The 22,695-nt window shown below is 47.9% G+C and overlaps 1 protein-coding gene across 1 annotated transcript in view; it reads left to right on the top strand.

The window, feature by feature from the left end:
• The window catches only part of NEURL4 (neuralized E3 ubiquitin protein ligase 4), a 98,596-nt gene that overhangs the window by 14,489 nt on the left and 61,412 nt on the right, over positions 1–22,695 (top strand). The window contains exons 8-13 of the mRNA XM_082255884.1: positions 4,522–4,703; positions 4,782–4,867; positions 5,060–5,222; positions 7,529–7,724; positions 21,410–21,486; positions 22,177–22,255. Coding sequence (XP_082112010.1) covers positions 4,522–4,703; positions 4,782–4,867; positions 5,060–5,222; positions 7,529–7,724; positions 21,410–21,486; positions 22,177–22,255 — 783 coding nt within the window. The remainder of the gene's footprint in view (positions 1–4,521; positions 4,704–4,781; positions 4,868–5,059; positions 5,223–7,528; positions 7,725–21,409; positions 21,487–22,176; positions 22,256–22,695) is intronic.

The raw sequence follows: 22,695 nt of genomic DNA, 5'->3' as shown, positions 1-22,695 counted from the left end.
CTGGTCTCCTCTCCTATCATCTCTCACCTTCTGTCTCTGGTCTCCTCTCCTATCATCTCTCACCTTCTGTCTCTGGTCTCATCTCCTATCATCATCTCTCACCTTCTGTCTCTGGTCTCATCTCCTATTGTTAAGTTGAAATAACGGACATCTACGCCAATCAGGTTTGCATTCGTCTCCATATGTTTACTCAGAATATACGCCATACAGCGGGTCCACATCTTCCAACAGATATGTGACCCAGATTACATTTTGGTTACAGCTTTTATAGTACATAAACGGGCACAAGCCCAAGTTACAGATTACACAAGGTTTCACAATACAGTCTAGGCGGATGACAACACATTCCTTGTGGAAAATCACAATTACACATCGGGTCATTTTGACCCAGCAAGGGCATAGTGACAGGTTAGTCTGACAATTAAAAAAGATTGAATATGTTAGGGAAAATAACATTTTACAGTAATAAGGGGCTTGTTTTCATAAACATTTCTTTCCGGGAATCTTATCATATCTTTGGCAGAACATTTCATACCATCTGGAACACAACTGGGACACGGCTATTAAATACCAACTAGAGTTCTAAACATTTAGAAGAATATATTCTTTAGTATATTAAAGGGGACTCTTTGACTATATAACGATATATAATGATAGGCTCTTCATATCTTGACATTCCCTCCTGTGGTTAGAATTCTTTGGCATTCATCTAACTTGAATTTCAAACTTCTTCTGTGTCGTTACGTTGTACTCCAGGTATGCGGACAACCATTTAACAAGCAGTTTTCACTCGAGACCTTGTGGGCTCAAAAGAACCAGTATTAGTACAATCATCACAAGTATTTGAAGTCATTTTTAAGCAGCATTTGCATACCATTTGTACACATTTGATTATGAGGAGTATCAACACTATAATTCCAACAATATATAGGATACCATGCAATATACCTGCGAACCACCCTCCAATACCAGTAAACCAGTTGACAGGTTGTAGCCAAGAGAGTCAACTTTCCCAGCTACCTCTAATCCAAGCGGTTTCGGTATGTTCTTTACGAAAATCCAGTTTTAATTGCTGCGCCCTTTCTACGTGTGAAATGATGGCATCTTCAGCTTTCGTATCATTTCCTATGTAATTGCAGCATGAGGTTCCCACTACGGTACACATTCCTCCCTGACTAGCAGTAAGGTAATCCAACACCAGCCGGTGTTTCAAAACCTCCTTTTTAATTCAGTGGCCATTAATATGAAATTTCTGTCATACAGAGCAGTTATGTTAAACCATTAAATCAGCTAAATCTATAATAAAACTGAAAGCCTTTTTAATACAACATCTATTCACCCAAGGTATAGAAAATATTGGTCTTATCTCTTTATCATGGGACTCAATATCAGTATCATCATCATCTCTTTCTGGGTTGGAATAGGTGTTGGTATTTCAAGATTAGTCTCTTCTTCAGTGTCCTCTTTAGTTTCCTCATTTCTGCTAGTATCATCTTCCACTTGTCCGGGGGTAGCCTGTACTGGAATATCCTGTTCAGTGAGGGCTCTTTTGAAGAAATGTACAGGGATTTTACGCAATTGTCTCTTTATCTATAATTCTATATATAAAAGATAACCTCAAAGTGTCCTGCCAACAACGGCGAACTACGTTTTCCCTGATAAAACTGTTTCTATTACTCTTCCTCATCTATTTGTTAAAGTAGCTTTTTCTGAACACATTTTATAGGGGGGGGGGGGGTTTCACCTATATTTTTTTTTTTTTTATTCTTCCCGTGCTGCTAGACATTTAATTCCCCCACAATCAGACATTTTAAATAGCAAGTTAAACAAGGCATCAATTGCAGGCATACTCAAAAGAGACCTCTGGTGGCCACCATTTAGAGGGATCCTCTTTATACGCTTTTTTGTAATTTTGCACCACTTTATGATGTTTGAGGGTGTCTGGATCACCACTCACCATCATCTTAGCAATGGGTGCACCTGAATGCAGTTTAGCAACATTTAAGCCGGTTTTCTTTGCTATTTTTAATAACTTTTTTGCTCTAGTTTTTGTAAGCCCTAAGTCATTCATAATGGGCAAAACATTCTTATCAATTAAATTTCCCATTTTATTATTTCTCGTTACTACTTTAAGAAATTACAATATTTGGAGCTTCCGGGATCAAGAACTCAGTTTCATATCACAACGGCTGTGTACCAATCAGCCAGGTACTTATTACGACATGTCTTAGTCTGTTCTTATACTCGTTTGAATGTCTTCTAAACGAGTGAATATAGGCTAGTCTTTCTCTGACTCCCTAATCCAAAGAACACTCAGCAGGTCATACAGGCACTGGGGTTTAAGGCAATACCTGCCCTAATACCTCCACATTTGTCTTTCAACACCACACACACACTCCAGAAAATAGTGGTACCTCTGCTTAATCGTCCCTTATTTACAACTTATATGTACATATTGTCATTTCTTGTAATAAGGAGAGAAGAAAATTACTTCAGATACTAATATTTGCATGCACAATATTTCCCCTTGGTACCATTTAATAATCTCAGTAACCATACACAGACAGAATGCAATTAAATTCAAAGGAAACGTGTTACCTTTCGTAGCCGCACTCCCCTACAAGCACACCACCACACATCAGATAAAGACAGTTTCAACATGAGAAATAAAAATGTTTTCTCACCTGAGGCCTCTGTGCTGTCCCTCCTGTGGTGGGGTGATCGCCGGCAGCGGAGATGCAGTCAGAAAGACACGATTTTCGGGGTCACCAAATGTTAAGTTGAAATAACGGACATCTACGCCAATCAGGTTTGCATTTGTCTCCATATGTTTACTCAGAATATACGCCATACAGCGGGTCCACATCTTCCATCAGATATGTGACCCAGATTACATTTTGGTTACAGCTTTTATAGTACATAAACGGGCACAAGCCCAAGTTACAGATTACACAAGGTTTCACAAGATTTCATAATACAGTCTAGGCGGATGACAATACATTCCTTGTGGAAAATCACAATTACACATCGGGTCATTTTGACCCAGCAAGGGCGTAGTGACAGGTTAGTCTGACAATTAAAAAAGATTGAACATGTTAGGGAAAATAACATTTTACAGTAATAAGGGGCTTGTTTTCATAAACGTCTCTTTCCGGGAATCTTATCATATCTTTGGCAGAACATTTCATACCATCTGGAACACAACTGGGACACGGCTATTAAATACCAACTAGAGTTCTAAACATTTAGAAGAATATATTCTTTAGTATATTAAAGGGGACTCTTTGACTATATAACAATATTTAATGATAGGCTCTTCATATCTTGATACTATCATCTCTCACCTTCTGTCTCTGGTCTCATCTCCTATCATCTCTCACCTTCTGTCTCTCTGGTCTCATCTCCTATCATCTCTCACCTTCTGTCTCTCTGGTCTCCTCTCCTATCATCTCTCAACTTCTGTCTCTCTGGTCTCATCTCCTATCATCTCTCACCTTCTGTCTCTCTGGTCTCATCTCCTATCATCTCTCACCTTCTGTCTCTCTGGTCTCATCTCCTATCATCTCTCACCTTCTGTCACTCTGGTCTCATCTCCTATCATCTCTCACCTTCTGTCTCTGGTCTCCTCTCCTATCATCTCTCACCTTCTGTCTCTGGTCTCCTCTCCTCTCCTATCATCTCTCACCTTCTGTCTCTGGTCTCCTCTCCTCTCCTATCATCTCTTACCTTCTGTCTCTGGTCTCCTCTCCTCCTATCATCTCTCACCTTCTGTCTCTGGTCTCCTCTCCTGTCTCCCATCTCTCTCGTTCTGTCTCTGGTCTCCTCTCCTGTCTCTGGTCTCCTCTCCTGTCTCCCATCTCTAGCGTTCTGTCTCTGGTCTCCTCTCCTGTCTCTGGTCTCCTCTCCTGTCTCCCATCTCTCGCGTTCTGTCTCTGGTCTCCTCTCCTGTCTCCCATCTCTCGCGTTCTGTCTCTGGTCTCCTCTCCTGTCTCTGGTCTCCTCTCCTGTCTCCCATCTCTAGCGTTCTGTCTCTGGTCTCCTCTCCTGTCTCTGGTCTCCTCTCCTGTCTCCCATCTCTAGCGTTCTGTCTCTGGTCTCCTCTCCTGTCTCTGGTCTCCTCTCCTGTCTCCCATCTCTCGCGTTCTGTCTCTGGTCTCCTCTCCTGTCTCCCATCTCTCGCGTTCTGTCTCTGGTCTCCTCTCCTGTCTCCCATCTCTCGCGTTCTGTCTCTGGTCTCCTCTCCTGTCTCCCGTCTCTCGCGTTCTGTCTCTGGTCTCCTCTCCTGTCTCCCGTCTCTCGCGTTCTGTCTCTGGTCTCCTCTCCTGTCTCCCGTCTCTCGCGTTCTGTCTCTGGTCTCCTCTCCTGTCTCCCATCTCTTGCGTTCTGTCTCTGGTCTCCTCTCCTGTCTCTGGTCTTATTAGTTTGTATCCTTGGTGTAAGAAAAGGATCATTGTTGTAATAGAAAGTTCTAGACGCCCATTAATGATTATAAGATGTGACCGGTGTGTCTTGTCTGAGCAGTGCCACCGATGACTTCAACCACGGGGTGGTCCTCAGTAATCGGCCATTGCACAACAATGAAGTCTTCCAGGTCCGGATAGACAAGATGGTGGATAAATGGGCGGGATCTATTGAGATCGGGGTCACCACCCATAACCCAGCATACCTACAGCTGCCTTCCACCATGACCAACCTCCGATCAGGTGAGAACACCCACCTACCCATAATACATTAAATTCACCTTCTGTAGAACATCTCTGAAGGACCTCTGACCCACCCAGGTACCTGGATGATGACCGGAAATGGAGTCATGCACAATGGGACCACCATCCTGGATGAATATGGCCACAACTTAGACCGCCTCAAGGTCAGTTGAAAGTTTGACGCTTTCTTAGGAAAAGTAGTAGAGGAAACTTGTGAGAGTGGAGAAGAGGCCAAGATGTGTTTGAGTGGCCCAGGTTGGATTGGTTGGGTGGGTGTTGTGTACATGAGGGACATTGTTTGCTGCAAGCCGGTTCCTAGATCAACGTTTGCTGAGACCTCTGTGTGTTTCCCTCAGGCGGGGGACACAGTCGGAGTGGTGCGCAGAGAAGATGGCACTTTGAATTTCTTTGTCAACGGGGTGGCGCAGGGTGTGGCAGCGTGGAACGTCCCACCCAATGTCTTTGCTGTGGTGGATCTCTACGGCCAGGCAGCACAGGCCACAATACTGGATGAATCAGGTAAGTGGTCATGTTCCTGAAATCAGCATCTCTGAGATGGTCGAATACTTCCTGCTGAGAAAGGATGCCCTCAATTTCCCTGCCAGCCAGGACTTGTCATGGCTCCTCTAAAGGAGATCTGAGCAGCATGGTACTCCTGGAGTAAGCACGGTGCCCCTCCTTGGTGTCAGCATGGTGCCCCTGGAGTCAGCATTGTGCCCCTCCTTGGTGTCAGCATGGTACTCCTGGAGTAAGCACAGTGCCCCTCCTTGGTGTCAGCATGGGGCCCCTGGTGTCAGCATGGGTCCCCCCCCCACCCTGGTGTCAGCATGGGTCCCCCCCCACCCTGGTGTCAGCATGGTCCCACCCCCCCCCCCACCCTGGTGTCAGCATGGTTCCCCCCACCCCACCCCACCCTGGGGTCAGCATTGGTCCCCCCCCCACCCTGGGGTCAGCATGGTCCCCCCCCCCCACCCTGGGGTCAGCATGGTCCCCCCCCCCACCCTAGTGTCAGCATGGTTCCCCCCCCCCACCCTAGTGTCAGCATGGTCCCCCCCCCCCCCACCCTGGTGTCAGCATGGTTCCACCCTACCACCCTGGTGTCAGCATGGTTCCACCCTCCCACCCTGGTGTCAGCATGGTACCGCCTGTGTCCCGACCACTAAGTGTGACTGTGGGTCATCTATACAGTTTCTGACAAAAGTAAGTACACACCTCCCATTTTTGTAAATCTTCATGTGACAACACTGAAGAAATGAGACTTTGCTACAATGTAAAGTAGTGAGTGTACAGCTTGTATAACAGTGTAAATTTACTGTCCCCTCAAAATAACTCAACACACAGCCATTAATGTCTAAACCTCTGGCAACAAAAGTCAGTACACCCCTAAGTGACAATCTCCAAATTGGGCCCAAAGTGACAATATTTTGTGTGGCCGCCATTATTTTCCAGCACTGCCTTAACCCTCTTGGGCATGGAGTTCACCAGAGCTTCACAGGTTGTCACTGGAGTCCTCTCCCCCCTCCTCCATGATGACATCACAGAGCCTGGTGGATGTTAGAGACCTTCCCCTCCTCCACCTTCTGTTTGAGGATCCCCACAGATTCTCAATAGGGTTTAGGTCTGGAGACATGCTTGGCCAGTCCATCACCTTTACCCTCAGCTTCTTTAGCAAGGCAGTGGTCATCTTGGAGGTGTTTGGGGTCGTTATGTTGGAATACTGCCCTGCCCCCCAGTCTCTGAAGGGAGGGGATCATGCTCTGCTTCAGTATGTCACAGTACATGTTGGCATTTATGGTTCCCTCAATGATCTGTAGCTCCCCAGTGCCGGCAGCACTCATGCAGCCCCAGACCATGACACTCCCACCACCATGCTTGACTGTAGGAAGACACACTTGTCTTTGTACTCCTCACCTGGTTGCCCCCACACACGCCTGACACCATCTGACACCAAATAAGTTTATCTTGGTGTCATCAGAGCACAGGAGATGGTTCCAGTAATCCATGTCCTTAGTCTGCTTGTCTTCAGCAAACTGTTTGCGGCCTTTCTTGTCCATCATCTTTAGAAGAGGCTTCCTTCTGGGGCGACAGCCATGCAGACCATTTTGATGCAGTGTGCGGCGTATGGTCTGAGCACTGACAGGCTGACCCCTCCCCCACCCCTTCACCCTCTGCAGCAATGCTGGCAGCACTCATACGTCTATTTCCCAAAGACAACCTCTGGATATGACGCTGAGCACGGCACTCAACTGCTTTGGTGGACCATGGTGAGGCCTGTTCTGAGTGGAACCTGTCCTGTTAAACCGCTGTATGCTCTTGGCCACTGTGCTGCAGCTCAGTTTCAGGGTCTTGGCAATCTTCTTATAGCCTAGGCCATCTTTATGTGGAGCAACAATTCTTTTTTTCAGATCCTCAGAGAGTTCTTTGCCATGAGGAGCCATGTTGAACTTCCAGTGACCAGTATGAGAGAGTGAGAGCGATAACACCAAATGTAACACACCTCCCCCCATTCACACCTGAGACCTTGTAACACTAACGAGTCACATGACACCGGGGGAGGGAAAATGGCTAATTGGGCCCAATTTGGACATTGTCACTTAGGGGTGTACTGACTTTTGTTGCCAGCAGTTTAGACATTAATGGCTGTGTGTTGAGTTATTTTGAGGGGACAGTAAATTTACACTGTTATACAAGCTGTACACTCACTACTTTACATTGTAGCAAAGTCTCATTTCTTCAGTGTTGTCACATGAAAAGATAGAATGTGAGGGGTGTACTTACTTTTGTCAGATCCTGTATATTCTACCATTGTCCATCCCTTCTCTCAGATTCGCTGCCTCTAGCGGGAGAAGAAGAAGACGCCCTCGCTCTGACCCCGGGAACTCCTTGCGCTCTCCAATCTTTGTCTGACCTGCGTTTCCATCACCTTCATGGTAGTAATGCCCTGATAACCAATGGAGGGCGCACCGCCCTGAGGAACAACTCACGCAGCGAATTCAATGACGCCATTGTCATCTCTAATAGGTGAGTGCGGGGCAGTGGGTGGCCCTCTCAGGTGCTGTGTCCTCATCCTCCTCCCATTGTGAATGCAGAGAGAGAGCACACAGGACCCCATGTGCGGGGGGTTATTGGGGTATTCTGGTACAAAGAAGGGGATGTGAGATCACAGTATAGTATGGATGGAGGGCAGTGATCGGAGGGTAGTATAGTATGGATGGAGGGCAGTGATCGGAGGGTAGTATAGTATAGATGGAGGGCAGTGATCGGAGGGTAGTATAGTATGGATGGAGGGCAGTGATCGGAGGGTAGTATAGTATGGATGGAGGGCAGTGATCGGAGGGTAGTATAGTATGGATGGAGGGCAGTGATCGGAGGGTAGTATAGTATGGATGGAGGGCAGTGATCGGAGGGTAGTATAGTATGGATGGAGGGCAGTGATCGGAGGGTAGTATAGTATGGATGGAGGGCAGTGATCGGAGGGTAGTATAGTATGGATGGAGGGCAGTGATCGGAGGGTAGTATAGTATGGATGGAGGGCAGTGATCGGAGGGTAGTATAGTATGGATGGAGGGCAGTGATCGGAGGGTAGTATAGTATGGATGGAGGGCAGTGATCGGAGGGTAGTATAGTATGGATGGAGGGCAGTGATCGGAGGGTAGTATAGTATGGATGGAGGGCAGTGATCGGAGGGTAGTATAGTATGGATGGAGGGCAGTGATCGGAGGGTAGTATAGTATGGATGGAGGGCAGTGATCGGAGGGTAGTATAGTATGGATGGAGGGCAGTGATCGGAGGGTAGTATAGTATGGATGGAGGGCAGTGATCGGAGGGTAGTATAGTATGGATGGAGGGCAGTGATCGGAGGGTAGTATAGTATGGATGGAGGGCAGTGATCGGAGGGTAGTATAGTATGGATGGAGGGCAGTGATCGGAGGGTAGTATAGTATGGATGGAGGGCAGTGATCGGAGGGTAGTATAGTATGGATGGAGGGCAGTGATCGGAGGGTAGTATAGTATGGATGGAGGGCAGTGATCGGAGGGTAGTATAGTATGGATGGAGGGCAGTGATCGGAGGGTAGTATAGTATGGATGGAGGGCAGTGATCGGAGGGTAGTATAGTATGGATAGAGGGCAGTGATCGGAGGGTAGTATAGTATGGATGGACTCAGGGCAGTGATCGGAGGGTAGTATAGTATGGATGGAGGGCAGTGATCGGAGAGTAGTATAGTATGGATGGAGGGCAGTGATCGGAGGGTAGTATAGTATGGATGGAGGGCAGTGATCGGAGGGTAGTATAGTATGGATGGAGGGCAGTGATCGGAGGGTAGTATAGTATGGATGGAGGGCAGTGATCGGAGGGTAGTATAGTATGGATGGAGGGCAGTGATCGGAGGGTAGTATAGTATGGATGGAGGGCAGTGATTGGAGAGTAGTATAGTATGGATGGAGGGCAGTGATCGGAGGGTAGTATAGTATGGATGGAGGGCAGTGATCGGAGGGTAGTATAGTATGGATGGAGGGCAGTGATCGGAGGGGTAGTATAGTATGGATGGAGGGCAGTGATCGGAGGGTAGTATAGTATGGATGGAGGGCAGTGATCGGAGGGTAGTATAGTATGGATGGACTCAGGGCAGTGATCGGAGGGTAGTATAGTATGGATGGAGGGCAGTGATCGGAGGGTAGTATAGTATGGATGGAGGGCAGTGATCGGAGGGTAGTATAGTATGGATGGAGGGCAGTGATCGGAGGGTAGTATAGTATGGATGGGGGGCAGTGATCGGAGGGTAGTATAGTATGGATGGAGGGCAGTGATCGGAGGGTAGTATAGTATGGATGGGGGGCAGTGATCAGAGGGTAGTATAGTATGGATGGAGGGCAGTGATCAGAGGGTAGTATAGTATGGATGGAGGGTAGTGATCGGAGGGTAGTATAGTATGGATGGACTCAGGGCAGTGATCGGAGGGTAGTATAGTATGGATGGAGGGCAGTGATCGGAGGGTAGTATAGTATGGATGGAGGGCAGTGATCGGAGGGTAGTATAGTATGGATGGAGGGCAGTGATCGGAGGGTAGTATAGTATGGATGGGGGGCAGTGATCGGAGGGTAGTATAGTATGGATGGAGGGCAGTGATCGGAGGGTAGTATAGTATGGATGGGGGGCAGTGATCAGAGGGTAGTATAGTATGGATGGAGGGCAGTGATCAGAGGGTAGTATAGTATGGATGGAGGGTAGTGATCGGAGAGTAGTATAGTATGGATGGAGGGCAGTGATCAGAGGGTAGTATAGTATGGATGGAGGGCAGTGATCAGAGGGTAGTATAGTATGGATGGAGGGTAGTGATTGGAGGGTAGTATAGTATGGATGGAGGGCAGTGATCAGAGGGTAGTATAGTATGGATGGAGGGCAGTGATCAGAGGGTAGTATAGTATGGATGGAGGGCAGTGATCGGAGGGGTATACTGTCGTGGAAATTAATAGGGGTTGGAGCATAAAAACCCGCTTCAGTGCGCTCAAGATTATTACGCACCAAGCTCCATTAATAGCTTGTACTGAAAAGTACAATTGTACCGCTCTTTTGCATAACGGTTTACCAAGCGCTCGGCGACAGAGAAAGGAACAGACGCGCTGGGTCATTTCGATGCCATCTGCCAGGTCTCTCTCCGGATATGTATGTGTGTGTATGCGTGTGTGTGGGTAAGAGCAAGTGTTTGTGTTGTAAGAGTTTCTGTGTGTCTGCATGGATGAAATGGCTGTGTGTGTGTGTGTGTGTGTGTGTGTGTGTGTGTGAGCTTCCTGTGTCTTCTGTGTGAGTCTCAGGGCAGGGCTTGGTTTATTTACAGCAAGTGAACAAAAGGGAGTTACAGGGAGTGGCTTCACAACCACCAATCACAGAAAGTACAATGGGCAGGGCTTATGTAGAAACACAGCCATGAGCAGAAATGGCTGCCATCTTATCACTAACAAGTCTTTCCTGCAACGACAGTTAAAGCAATAATCACTGTGAACAGCGATTATCTGTAAAACCGACACTGGGAGACATTATGACTATTTAACTAAAGTAATGTCTATCAAAATTTCCACAACAGTCCCTCCTCTTTGTCATATGCTCCCATGTGTCCCTTGATGAATCTTCATCTTCTTCTTCTAAAAAAACAGAACAGTTCTTCTCACGATAAAACAATCCATTTCAAAAAGTTTATAAAAAGAAAAAGATAACGGGTAAAAACAATCCATCGAAAGGAAACGACACTTGGGTTCCGTTCTTCGGGAGATGACTTCAGAGGGAGGGCATGAGATGATGGGATGCGTTGACCAGCGGTCGGGCTGGAGTCCTTGGCGTCGGATGCAGGGGCAGAATCTTGGGGCGTCTCGTCTCAGCAATCAGGACGAGGTCATCTGCTCGGGCTTTGGTGACTCGGTCGACCAGACAACAGGATCATATAGGAGGAATAGAAACAAGAACAACATAAGTATATATACTTCTATTTTCTTCAACCAAGATCCAATGGAGAACAAAAAAAATCCCCAGAACCTCCCAAAGCATTAAAAGGATTCCAACCCTCGCTAGCTATAGCTCTGGCTCTGCCTTGCAATGAAGTTACCTTATCCATATGGGCTTGGACCTTATCACTGGTGTTTCCTATACCGGAACAGCAGTCTTCCCCTATGAATTCACAGAAACCCCCCTTGGAAGCTAAAAGAAAATCTAATACCATTTTCTCCTACAGTAAAAACACCCGGAGTTTCATTGGTGAGATGACTGCTATACCTGTCCTACAGGTTATAGATCCTACAAATCTAGTTCCAGTGGCAAAACTAAAGTTAAAGCCCAGCCGTGGACTACCTGATTGTCCCGATAACCAAATTGTATTGACCAGAAAAGAACAGGAGCCAGAGCTAACATTAAAACTATAACTGATGTTACCCTCTAGGAATGTGTCATTAAATTCTGTGGACAAGTGTCTCTTGGTTGTCTTCATGATGATACGAACGTCTGCCATTGCTTGGGTGTAATAGCTCGGTGGGGGTTTGGAGCACACCCAGCCATTAGACCTGTTTGCCGTCTTGGCCAGCTGAAAATGCATTACCCTTGCTAAAACACACTTGCTAAATATGTAAATAAAAACTATACTCCTCATTATCATTCTTGGATGGAGTTGAGCAGCTTTTTGCATTGGCTGGCATGGATCCAGAACCTCAAGGAAGTCGGCGTTGTCAGCTGAACCTGGTAATACCTCGGAATACCTCCGCTCCAATCCCGTCCTTTGACGTTTCCTCACAACGACTCAGTCACCTGTTTGGACGGAATGTACACTGGTTATCGTGTCGGGGTCCGGGAGAGACTCCCGAACCCTATGATGGACCTTTTGGAGCTCCCTTTGCCAGGACTGCACCCACCCCGTCGGCTGAGAATGTAAAAATGACTGCTGCAGAGGAAAGCACAATCCAGGCTCTGGTTGACTCCCAAACAAAACTTTGTAGGGTGATAACCCATGGGACATTCCTGTTGGGGTAAAGAGCAATGTAAAAACATTCGAGCCGTGGCTCTTTCTATTCAGCCGTTCAACCTTACCGCTAATCCCTGAAGCGCCGTACATACCTCTGCAAAGATCTGACCAGTGAAGTGTGATCCGCGATCTGACTCGATCGTTCCAGGCAGCCCCCTTGCGACAAACTATCTCAGACAGGATCTTTTTCGTGGTGGCAGGGGCAATGGCATGGTGAACGGGCCAAGCCTGTGGACACCCAGAAAACATCCGGACAGACCAAGACACGCTCGTTCCCCGGCAAAGTGATATAGTCTACCTGAATGCGCTAAAAAGGGATATTCCGGTTTGGGGGAGTGCCTTCTCGGTACCGTTACCGTTTTCAGCTGCGGTAGTAAAGCCAGGGCTAATCCAATGCTCCTCCACCTATGCACCCAAAACCATCTTTGACCTTCAAAATGGTTATCGCGTGTGGCAAGCAAAAGGCAATGAACAGCTCTATCAACCCTGCACGTTTCACCGACCTCCCCAAACTAGTCAAGAACCCTCTTGCCTACCAGACAGGACCACAATCATGTGGCAGCCCAAAAAGCGTATCTCAAATCTGTACAGAAATTGATCCCCTGATCTCTATGTCTTGCCATCTGGGGTGTAGTACCTGGAACCATCGACAAAATGGTTAGCAACTGGAATGGGGGTCTCCTTCGCTGGACTGACAGCCACTTATTGCCACTCCATCAAAGCAAGGCAATCGTGTTGTTCCTACTAAAGTTGGAAATTGATGAGAGAGAGAGAGAAAGAGAGAGAGAGAGAGAGAGAGAAAAAGAGAAAGAAAGAGAGTGAGATAAAGTTTTGGAAATTACCATTTTTTCTGCACGGCCTTCTCTTCCTCCTTAACAGGAAGAAGAGACGCAGGGTTCAAAAATAGTGCATCGTTTAAGGTTACGAGGACTTTGGGGGTCCTTCAATGTCTGCATTCTCTGAGTGGTTAGATGTTGGGTACCCAGAGAAATGCAATGACCTAAAAAAACAAGCTTCTCCTTGCAAAACTGGCCTAGCCTGCAATAGAGAGGTTCAGTCACTGACACTGTCTGGCCTGTGAGACCTACAGTGGGAGTTGTCTTCCCTGGAAGGGGAACCTTGCCTCTGGGTTTTTGAGATCTTAAAACCGTGTTGGCTGCATCGGTGTCAGCGAGGCAAGGGAGGGGCTATTTTAATTCCTCCAGGATGTGAGCTGACACCGGTTTATCAATGCCCTATGATAAGTCATAGTAGTTTCTGACCGTACCTACCTTTGAAATTTCCGGATCCTCCGGAATAAATTGCCACTTACCCCACGGACCAGCCGGGTTGGTCGGACAATTATGCCTGATGTACCCTGACTTTCCACATCCATAGCAGACCTGTTAAGAGAACTTCTAGTTTGCCAAATAGTTAGAAGGAGAGGGTTCAGCTGTTATGACAGGCTGTTGAGAGATAGAGACACTGTGAGGTGGGAGGGCGTTACCAATATCAAAGTCTGCACTGTGAGCTGAAGAAAACTGAGATTTAAGTGCAGAGACAGTGACAGGTTCAGTGTCAGCGGATCTGGCTCGTCTTGGTAAAGTTAGCCCAGTAAGAGCTTCCTCCACTTCTCTCACCAGATTGCTGGACTCGGCTATCTCATCAGGCCAAGTGTACATAATGCGGTTCTTCCGGACTGAAACCGCCTCATGCACACCTTGCTGATTGACCATAATAGATCTCTGAAGCCACAATTGCGCTACACTTAGCATCTCTGTTGCCTGGAGCCTAGTTCTGAATTCAATAATGAACTCCTCCCATCTCCAGACATCAAAGGTACCTTCCAAAAGGGATGTACCAACTGTTTCCCTTGGTTATTGCCCTTCCTGAGGGGTCTCACTGCCTGAGCCCCAAACGCAGACTTCATGTACCGCGAAGCTGTTTGGCTAACCTGGGGGACCTGCGTTACCACCCCCTGCATGGATGTGGCATTACCCATGACGATTCGAATCGCTTCCTTGCACCTGGTTTAGGAGCAACACTGCCAGGTGCCAACTTTGACAGTGTTGGCCTGCTTCCGGACTCCGGTTATTTTACACGGCCCTGCGCCGGACAGCTAGAAGACCTCAACCCGGTTGCTTCGTACAGCTATACAGCTCATCAACCCCCACTCTCTCCCCAAGAATGTGGGGCGGTTTCGGTATCTACTCCTCAAACGTTGAAGGCTGAAACAAGCGTGTCGCAATCACCCGTTTCACGTAGACGGCTCAAAGTACACACGTTCGTTTCGACCTAACCCGTGCAGCCAAACAATCCCGAAAGCACAATGAAAGTCCTCCCTATACAAACCTTGGCTTCAGTCTATTCCTTGATGTTTCATTAAAAATTAAATTGGGTCGCCGGTTACTGATTGCACACTGGAAGGTATAACCTCTCTACCTAAAATCCAACCTGCAGTACCGAAAACTACCTCTGTGAGAAACAACCGCTACTCAGCACAAAACAACCCTGAAAACTGAATCCAATATCAGTCACTCCACAATGTACTCTTATCATTGGAAAAAACTTAGTTACAACAAAAATGAGACAAAATACACCACAAAAACAGCTTAACCAAAAACTTTCAAAACAAAAAAATAGTTACCCCTGAAAACATACAAAAACTGATGGGTTGAATATATATATATCTATGCTAAATATGAACAAAAAGATGAACAAAGCTAGCTAGAAAAAACAACTGCAATGATCCTGTAAAAAAATCTTCCTAGATGCCGGATTTCAATTAAAATGAAAAAACATTACTTTTAAACTGAAATACAGCGCAAAAATAACATCACAAAGTTTCCCTTTAAAACTACCAAAATAGAGAAAAATGTTTGTTAAAGCCCAAAATAGCATTTCAGCCACATGGGTTTCAACACCATTTAACAAAATGGTAATGTGGAGTCCAAACAGAATGGCTGCCACACAAAGGAAATGGCATCACAAAATGGCTGCCATCCGAGCACATGGTCCACACGAAATGGTGGTACAAAACAAAGAGTTTGAGCAATCGTGTGGTACTTCGTGCATAACAAAGATATACAAAAAACAAGAAAGAAAAAACAGGATGTACAGGATCAGCTGTATTCAGACAATAGCTATCCTGGTGGAATGCTGATTTTAGGCTGCACAACACAATCTGCTATTTAAAACAGAAACTTAGTCCAAAACTGTCTGCTATATGCTCAATTCAAACCTCAGAGTCCAAAGCAAAAACCAGTTTCACTAATAAACGAGTTCCCGCCAAAAACCAATCCAGCACACACACCAACCAATCTGCCGCCCAAACCAACATCGATCGATAATATATTGTTATCCCATCGAACGAAGCTGATTTTACAACAGAGATGTTACAAGGCAATATTTAACACACATATATCACAACCCCAGGATGTATTAACTGGGAACCTTGTATACAGGTTTCTCCCTCAATTAATAGACCTGATCCCTAGCCACAAATATTAATACAAAACACCCCATCGTTATACAAAAAGTGAACGCTGCAAATGAAAAAGTTCTTTTGCTAAGCTTTGTTTCTAGCTTCCACAGCGGACAAAGAAAGTAAGCCTTGGTTTAAAACAAAAAATATTTTCAAAAACTGAAATGAAGTGTCTTACCACATGGCCGGCCTTTGTTGTAGCAAACTGGACACTTCCCTCCTGTTTTTCACTGAGAACGCTAGGAACTGTTAGGGCTACCTTGCTCGCCATACTGTCGTGGAAATTAATAGGGCTTGGAGCATAGAAACCCGCTTCAGTGCGCTCAAGATTATTACGCACCAAGCTCCATTAATAGCTTGTACTGAAAAGTACAATTGTACCGCTCCTTTTGCATAACGGTTTACCAAGCGCTCGGCGACAAAGAAAGGAACAGACGCGCTGGGTCATTTCGATGCCATCTGCCAGGTCTCTCTCCGGATATGTATGTGTGTGCATGTGTGTGTGTGGGTAAGAGCAAGTGTTTGTGTTGTAAGAGTTTCTGTGTGTCTGCATGGATGAAATGGCTGTGTGAGCTTGTGTGTGTGTGTGTGTGTGTGTGAGCTTCCTGTGTCTTCTGTGTCTTCTGTGTGTGTCGCAGGGCAGGGCTTGGTTTATTTATAGCAAGTGAACAAAAGGGTGTTATGTAGAAACACAGCCATGTGCAGCGATGAGCAGAAATGGCTGCCATCTTATCACTAACAAGTCTTTCCTGCAACAACAGTTAAAGTAATAATCACTGTGAACAGCGATTATCGGTAAAACCGACACTGGGAGACATTATGACTATTTAACTAAAGAAATGTCTATCAAAATTTCCACAACAATAGTATGGATGGAGGGCAGTGATTGGAGGGTAGTATAGTATGGATGGAGGGCAGTGATCGGAGGGTAGTATAGTATGGATGGACTGAGGGCAGTGATCGGAGGGTAGTATAGTATGGATGGACTCAGGGCAGTGATCGGAGGGTAGTATAGTATGGATGGAGGGCAGTGATCGGAGGGTAGTATAGTATGGATGGAGGGCAGTGATCGGAGGGTAGTATAGTATGGATGGAGGGCAGTGATCGGAGGGTAGTATAGTATGGATGGAGGGCAGTGATCGGAGGGTAGTATAGTATGGATGGACTCAGAGCAGTGATCGGAGGGTAGTATAGTATGGATGAAGGGCAGTGATCGGAGGGTAGTATAGTATGGATGGAGGGCAGTGATCGGAGGGTAGTATAGTATGGATGAAGGGCAGTGATCGGAGGGTAGTATAGTATGGATGCACTCAGGGCAGTGATCGGAGGGTAGTATAGTATGGATGGACTCAGAGCAGTGATCGGAGGGTAGTATAGTATGGATGGAGGGCAGTGATTGGAGAGTAGTATAGTATGGATGAAGGGCAGTGATCGGAGGGTAGTATTGTATGGATGCACTCAGGGCAGTGATCGGAGGGTAGTATAGTATGGATGGAGGGCAGTGATCGGAGGGTAGTATAGTATGGATGGAGGGCAGTGATCGGAGGGTAGTATAGTATGGATGGACTCAGAGCAGTGATCGGAGGGTAGTATAGTATGGATGAAGGGCAGTGATCGGAGGGTAGTATAGTATGGATGGACTCAGAGCAGTGATCGGAGGGTAGTATAGTATGGATGGAGGGCAGTGATCGGAGGGTAGTATAGTATGGATGGAGGGCAGTGATCGGAGGGTAGTATAGTATGGATGGACTCAGAGCAGTGATCGGAGGGTAGTATAGTATGGATGAAGGGCAGTGATCGGAGGGTAGTATAGTATGGATGCACTCAGGGCAGTGATCGGAGGGTAGTATAGTATGGATGGACTCAGGGCAATGATCGGAGGGTAGTATAGTATGGATGGACTCAGAGCAGTGATCGGAGGGTAGTATAGTATGGATGAAGGGCAGTGATCGGAGGGTAGTATAGTATGGATGCACTCAGGGCAGTGATCGGAGGGTAGTATAGTATGGATGGACTCAGAGCAGTGATCGGAGGGTAGTATAGTATGGATGGAGGGCAGTGATTGGAGAGTAGTATAGTATGGATGAAGGGCAGTGATCGGAGGGTAGTATAGTATGGATGGAGGGCAGTGATCGGAGGGTAGTATAGTATGGATGAAGGGCAGTGATCGGAGGGTAGTATTGTATGGATGCACTCAGGGCAGTGATCGGAGGGTAGTATAGTATGGATGGACTCAGGGCAGTGATCGGAGGGTAGTATAGTATGGATGGAGGGCAGTGATCGGAGGGTAGTATAGTATGGATGGAGGGCAGTGATCGGAGGGTAGTATAGTATGGATGGACTCAGGGCAGTGATCGGAGGGTAGTATAGTATGGATGGAGGGCAGTATAGTATGGATGGATGGCAGTGATCGGAGGGTAGTATAGTATGGATGGAGGGCAGTGATCGGAGGGTAGTATAGTATGGATGGAGGGCAGTGATCGGAGGGTAGTATAGTATGGATGGACTCAGGGCAGTGATCGGAGGGTAGTATAGTATGGATGGAGGGCAGTATAGTATGGATGGATGGCAGTGATCGGAGGGTAGTATAGTATGGATGGAGGGCAGTGATCGGAGGGTAGTATAGTATGGATGGACTCGCAGTGATTGGAGGGCAGCAATGGCAGTTTAGAGGGCAGTGATTGGAGGGCAGCCATGCTAGTTTAGAGGGCAGTGGTTGGAGGGCAGCCACCCCAGGTCCTATGGCAATGGATAACACTAGGGTTTAGGGACATACACTCTAAGCATTTGATCGTCTCGGTTAGCTGGCACAGTGAGAATAACATAAGGGGGTCCAGGATGACCAATGGAGAAGGGACTTGCAGCATTCTCCTGGATATTGAAGGCAGGGTCCTGGTGAGAGGTTGAGGTCCAGGGTTACCTGGCCATGGTGTCAGATACCCTGTGCAGCAGGCAGTACACAGCAGCAATAATGACAGAGAGCAGAGGGCACAGTGGGAAGAGGCTTCTGGGTATAGGGAGGCAAGGCAGGAGGTCCTGGAGGCACAGCCTCAGTCTCTGGTCCTCATGAGTACAGACAATACTGGCTCTAGCAGGAACAGGGTCATTGCTCCGCCCCCCCTGCTCAGATATATATGCCTTAACTGGGGCACGATCCCGTGGGCCAGGCATTCGGATGCTTTGCTTTGGGTTGCCGTGACAACATGCTCCACCCCCTTCTGGTGTAGCCGCATCAGGAGTGTGAACTGGTGCAAGTATGGCGGGCGTGGCCACAGCATGGGAGAGAGTCTAATGTGCCCACCAGAACTCTGGCACCCATGGGAGGAAGTGTGCGGTCAGTATGGGGTTAATCTACATACCAGTACAGCTGGGGTTCAGACTTCTCGGCACCTCATACCCAGGTGGTGTGGAAAGTCCAGAGCTCCATGTGAGGCACTGGGGGAAGGAATAGGGCTCAGGGTGGGGGGAGTGGGGGTGTATTGTGGGAGTTATTAGGGAAATTGAGGGGGACGGGGTGACATCTTGTCTTCATCTATTTTGCCCCAGGTCATTGTGTTTCCTACTGTCTGGGGGGGGGGGGGTTCCCCTCATGGGCAGATCCTCCTTCCCTGTATTCTTCTTCCGGTGGAACAGTTTCTTCCCCATTCTTTTCGTGTGGGGCTTTTTCCTATTCCTCTTTTCCTTCTCAGGATAGGTCCCCTTTCTTCCTCCTGGGTGAGGCTTCCTCCTATCTCAAGGTAGGTCTTCCCTCCTCCTCTTCTTCCTCCTGGGTGTATTAAATTATATTCCGCGCTTTCTTCTCAGGTTTCTTTCCTCTTGTTTTTCCTGGGTGGGGTTTCCTCCGATCTCTCTCTTCCTCTTCATACCTGGGTGGGGTTTCCTCCTATCTCTCTCTTCCTTCTCATGCCTGGTTAGGGTTCCTCTTCATACCTGGGTGGGGTTTCCTCCTATCTCTCTCTTCCTCTTCATACCTGGGTGGGGTTTCCTCCGATCTCTCTCTTCCTCTTCATACCTGGGTGGGGTTTCCTCCGATCTCTCTCTTCCTTCTCATGCCTGGTTAGGTTTCCTCTTCATACCTGGGTGGGGTTTCCTCCGATCTCTCTCTTCCTTCTCATACCTGGGTGGGGTTTCCTCCGATCTCTCTCTTCCTTCTCATGCCTGGTTAGGTTTCCTCTTCATACCTGGGTGGGGTTTCCTCCGATCTCTCTCTTCCTTCTCATGCCTGGTTAGGTTTCCTCTTCATACCTGGGTGGGGTTTCCTCCTATCTCTCTCTTCCTTCTCATGCCTGGTTAGGTTTCCTCTTCATACCTGGGTGGGGTTTCCTCCGATCTCTCTCTTCCTTCTCATGCCTGGTTAGGTTTCCTCTTCATACCTGGGTGGGGTTTCCTCCGATCTCTCTCTTCCTCTTCATACCTGGGTGGGGTTTCCTCCTATCTCTCTCTTCCTTCTCATGCCTGGTTAGGGTTCCTCTTCATACCTGGGTGGGGTTTCCTCCTATCTCTCTCTTCCTCTTCATACCTGGGTGGGGTTTCCTCCGATCTCTCTCTTCCTCTTCATACCTGGGTGGGGTTTCCTCCGATCTCTCTCTTCCTTCTCATGCCTGGTTAGGTTTCCTCTTCATACCTGGGTGGGGTTTCCTCCGATCTCTCTCTTCCTTCTCATACCTGGGTGGGGTTTCCTCCGATCTCTCTCTTCCTTCTCATGCCTGGTTAGGTTTCCTCTTCATACCTGGGTGGGGTTTCCTCCGATCTCTCTCTTCCTTCTCATGCCTGGTTAGGTTTCCTCTTCATACCTGGGTGGGGTTTCCTCCTATCTCTCTCTTCCTTCTCATGCCTGGTTAGGTTTCCTCTTCATACCTGGGTGGGGTTTCCTCCGATCTCTCTCTTCCTTCTCATGCCTGGTTAGGTTTCCTCTTCATACCTGGGTGGGGTTTCCTCCGATCTCTCTCTTCCTTCTCATGCCTGGTTAGGTTTCCTCTTCATACCTGGGTGGGGTTTCCTCCGATCTCTCTCTTCCTCTTCATACCTGGGTGGGGTTTCCTCCGATCTCTCTCTTCCTTCTCATGCCTGGTTAGGTTTCCTCTTCATACCTGGGTGGGGTTTCCTCCGATCTCTCTCTTCCTTCTCATACCTGGGTGGGGTTTCCTCCGATCTCTCTCTTCCTTCTCATGCCTGGTTAGGTTTCCTCTTCATACCTGGGTGGGGTTTCCTCCGATCTCTCTCTTCCTTCTCATGCCTGGTTAGGTTTCCTCTTCATACCTGGGTGGGGTTTCCTCCTATCTCTCTCTTCCTTCTCATGCCTGGTTAGGTTTCCTCTTCATACCTGGGTGGGGTTTCCTCCGATCTCTCTCTTCCTTCTCATGCCTGGTTAGGTTTCCTCTTCATACCTGGGTGGGGTTTCCTCCGATCTCTCTCTTCCTTCTCATGCCTGGTTAGGTTTCCTCTTCATACCTGGGTGGGGTTTCCTCCGATCTCTCTCTTCCTCTTCATACCTGGGTGGGGTTTCCTCCGATCTCTCTCTTCCTTCTCATGCCTGGTTAGGGTTCCTCTTCATACCTGGGTGGGGTTTCCTCCTCACCACCCATACCTCTTGTTTCATGCAGCGCTCTTTTGTAGGTAGTAATTCTACTTTCTCTTATTTGCTTTAATGATGTGCTAATCGCCTCTCTCTCTCTCTCTCTCTCTCTCTCTCTCTCTCTCTCTCTCTCTCTCTCTCTCTCTCTCTCTCTCTCTTCCAGGCCTTTGAAGGATGGGGAACTCTTTGAGATTGTTATACAGAAGATGGTGGATCGTTGGTCGGGATCTATAGAGGCAGGTGAGGATGTGGATGGAAGAGCAGGCTTGGTATATGGTATGATGGGGGCATAGTCTCATTTCTTTACTGCATGAAGTTCAAAGTTTCAGTTTTGCGTTGTGATGGGTCTCTGGTCCCGACACTGTCACTGCTCCTGCTGTGCCCTCTCTGGTCCTGACACTGTCACTGCTCCTGCTGTGCCCTCTCTGGTCCCGACACTGTCACTGCTCCTGCTGTGCCCCCTCTGCTTCTGACACTGTCACTGCTCCTGCTGTGCCCTCTCTGGTCCCGACACTGTCACTGCTCCTGCTGTGCCCTCTCTGGTCCCGACACTGTCACTGCTCCTGCTGTGCCCTCTCTGGTCCCGACACTGTCACTGCTCCTGCTGTGCCCTCTCTGGTCCTGTCACTGCTCCTGCTGTGCCCCCTCTGCTTCTGACACTGTCACTGCTCCTGCTGTGCCCTCTCTGGTCCTGACACTGTCACTGCTCCTGCTGTGCCCCCTCTGCTTCTGACACCACTGTCACTGCTCCTGCTGTGCCCCCTCTGGTCCTGACACTGTCACTGCTCCTGCTGTGCCCTCTTTGCTCCTGGCATTGCCCTGTCTTGTCCTGACACTGTACTTGCACACTGGTCCTGGTTTTTTCTCTCTTGTTCTCATATTGAACCCTCTCCTGTACTAGCCACCTTTCTCCATCTATCTTTCTCTTAGGAGTGACTTGCATCCGCCCAGAGGACCTCGAATTCCCCAACACCATGACTGACATAGACTACGACACCTGGATGCTGAGGTAGGACCCCTGTGAGGACCACAATGGAGGAATTCTCCAGTGACACTGGGCTTTTCCGGTGTTGCTCTGGAGTAGACACTACAAGGTGTCCGCTGTTCAGAAAGAGCCTCCTGTGCTCCTCTGATCGTTACTGAGGCCTGACTTCCTCTGACTTCATGGCTGAGCTGCACCCACTGCCATCCCAGTGTCCAATGAGACTGTGTAAGACCTGTACAGGCATTCTGGTTAGACAGACTGGTGGTAGTTGGTGTTGCTTATCCTTTAAATCTGGGAGAAGCAGAAACGTAATCAGAGGGGAGCACAGGCGAGACCCTTCTGACCAATGGGAGGACTGTATTTTGTCATGTCTGCTTTAAGAAGAACGTTGGCTCCCCAGAAGGTGATTGATGGCCCCATAATGGTCCCAACCCTTCCTCTGTTTTTACAAAGGCACAGCCTTC

The sequence above is a fragment of the Pelophylax lessonae genome, assembly GCF_965119305.1.
Source record: "Pelophylax lessonae genome assembly, chromosome: 4".
Taxonomy (NCBI): Eukaryota; Metazoa; Chordata; class Amphibia; order Anura; family Ranidae; genus Pelophylax; species Pelophylax lessonae.
The sequence above is the reverse complement of the archived record's forward strand: the minus strand, read 5'-3'. Positions and strand labels throughout refer to the sequence as shown.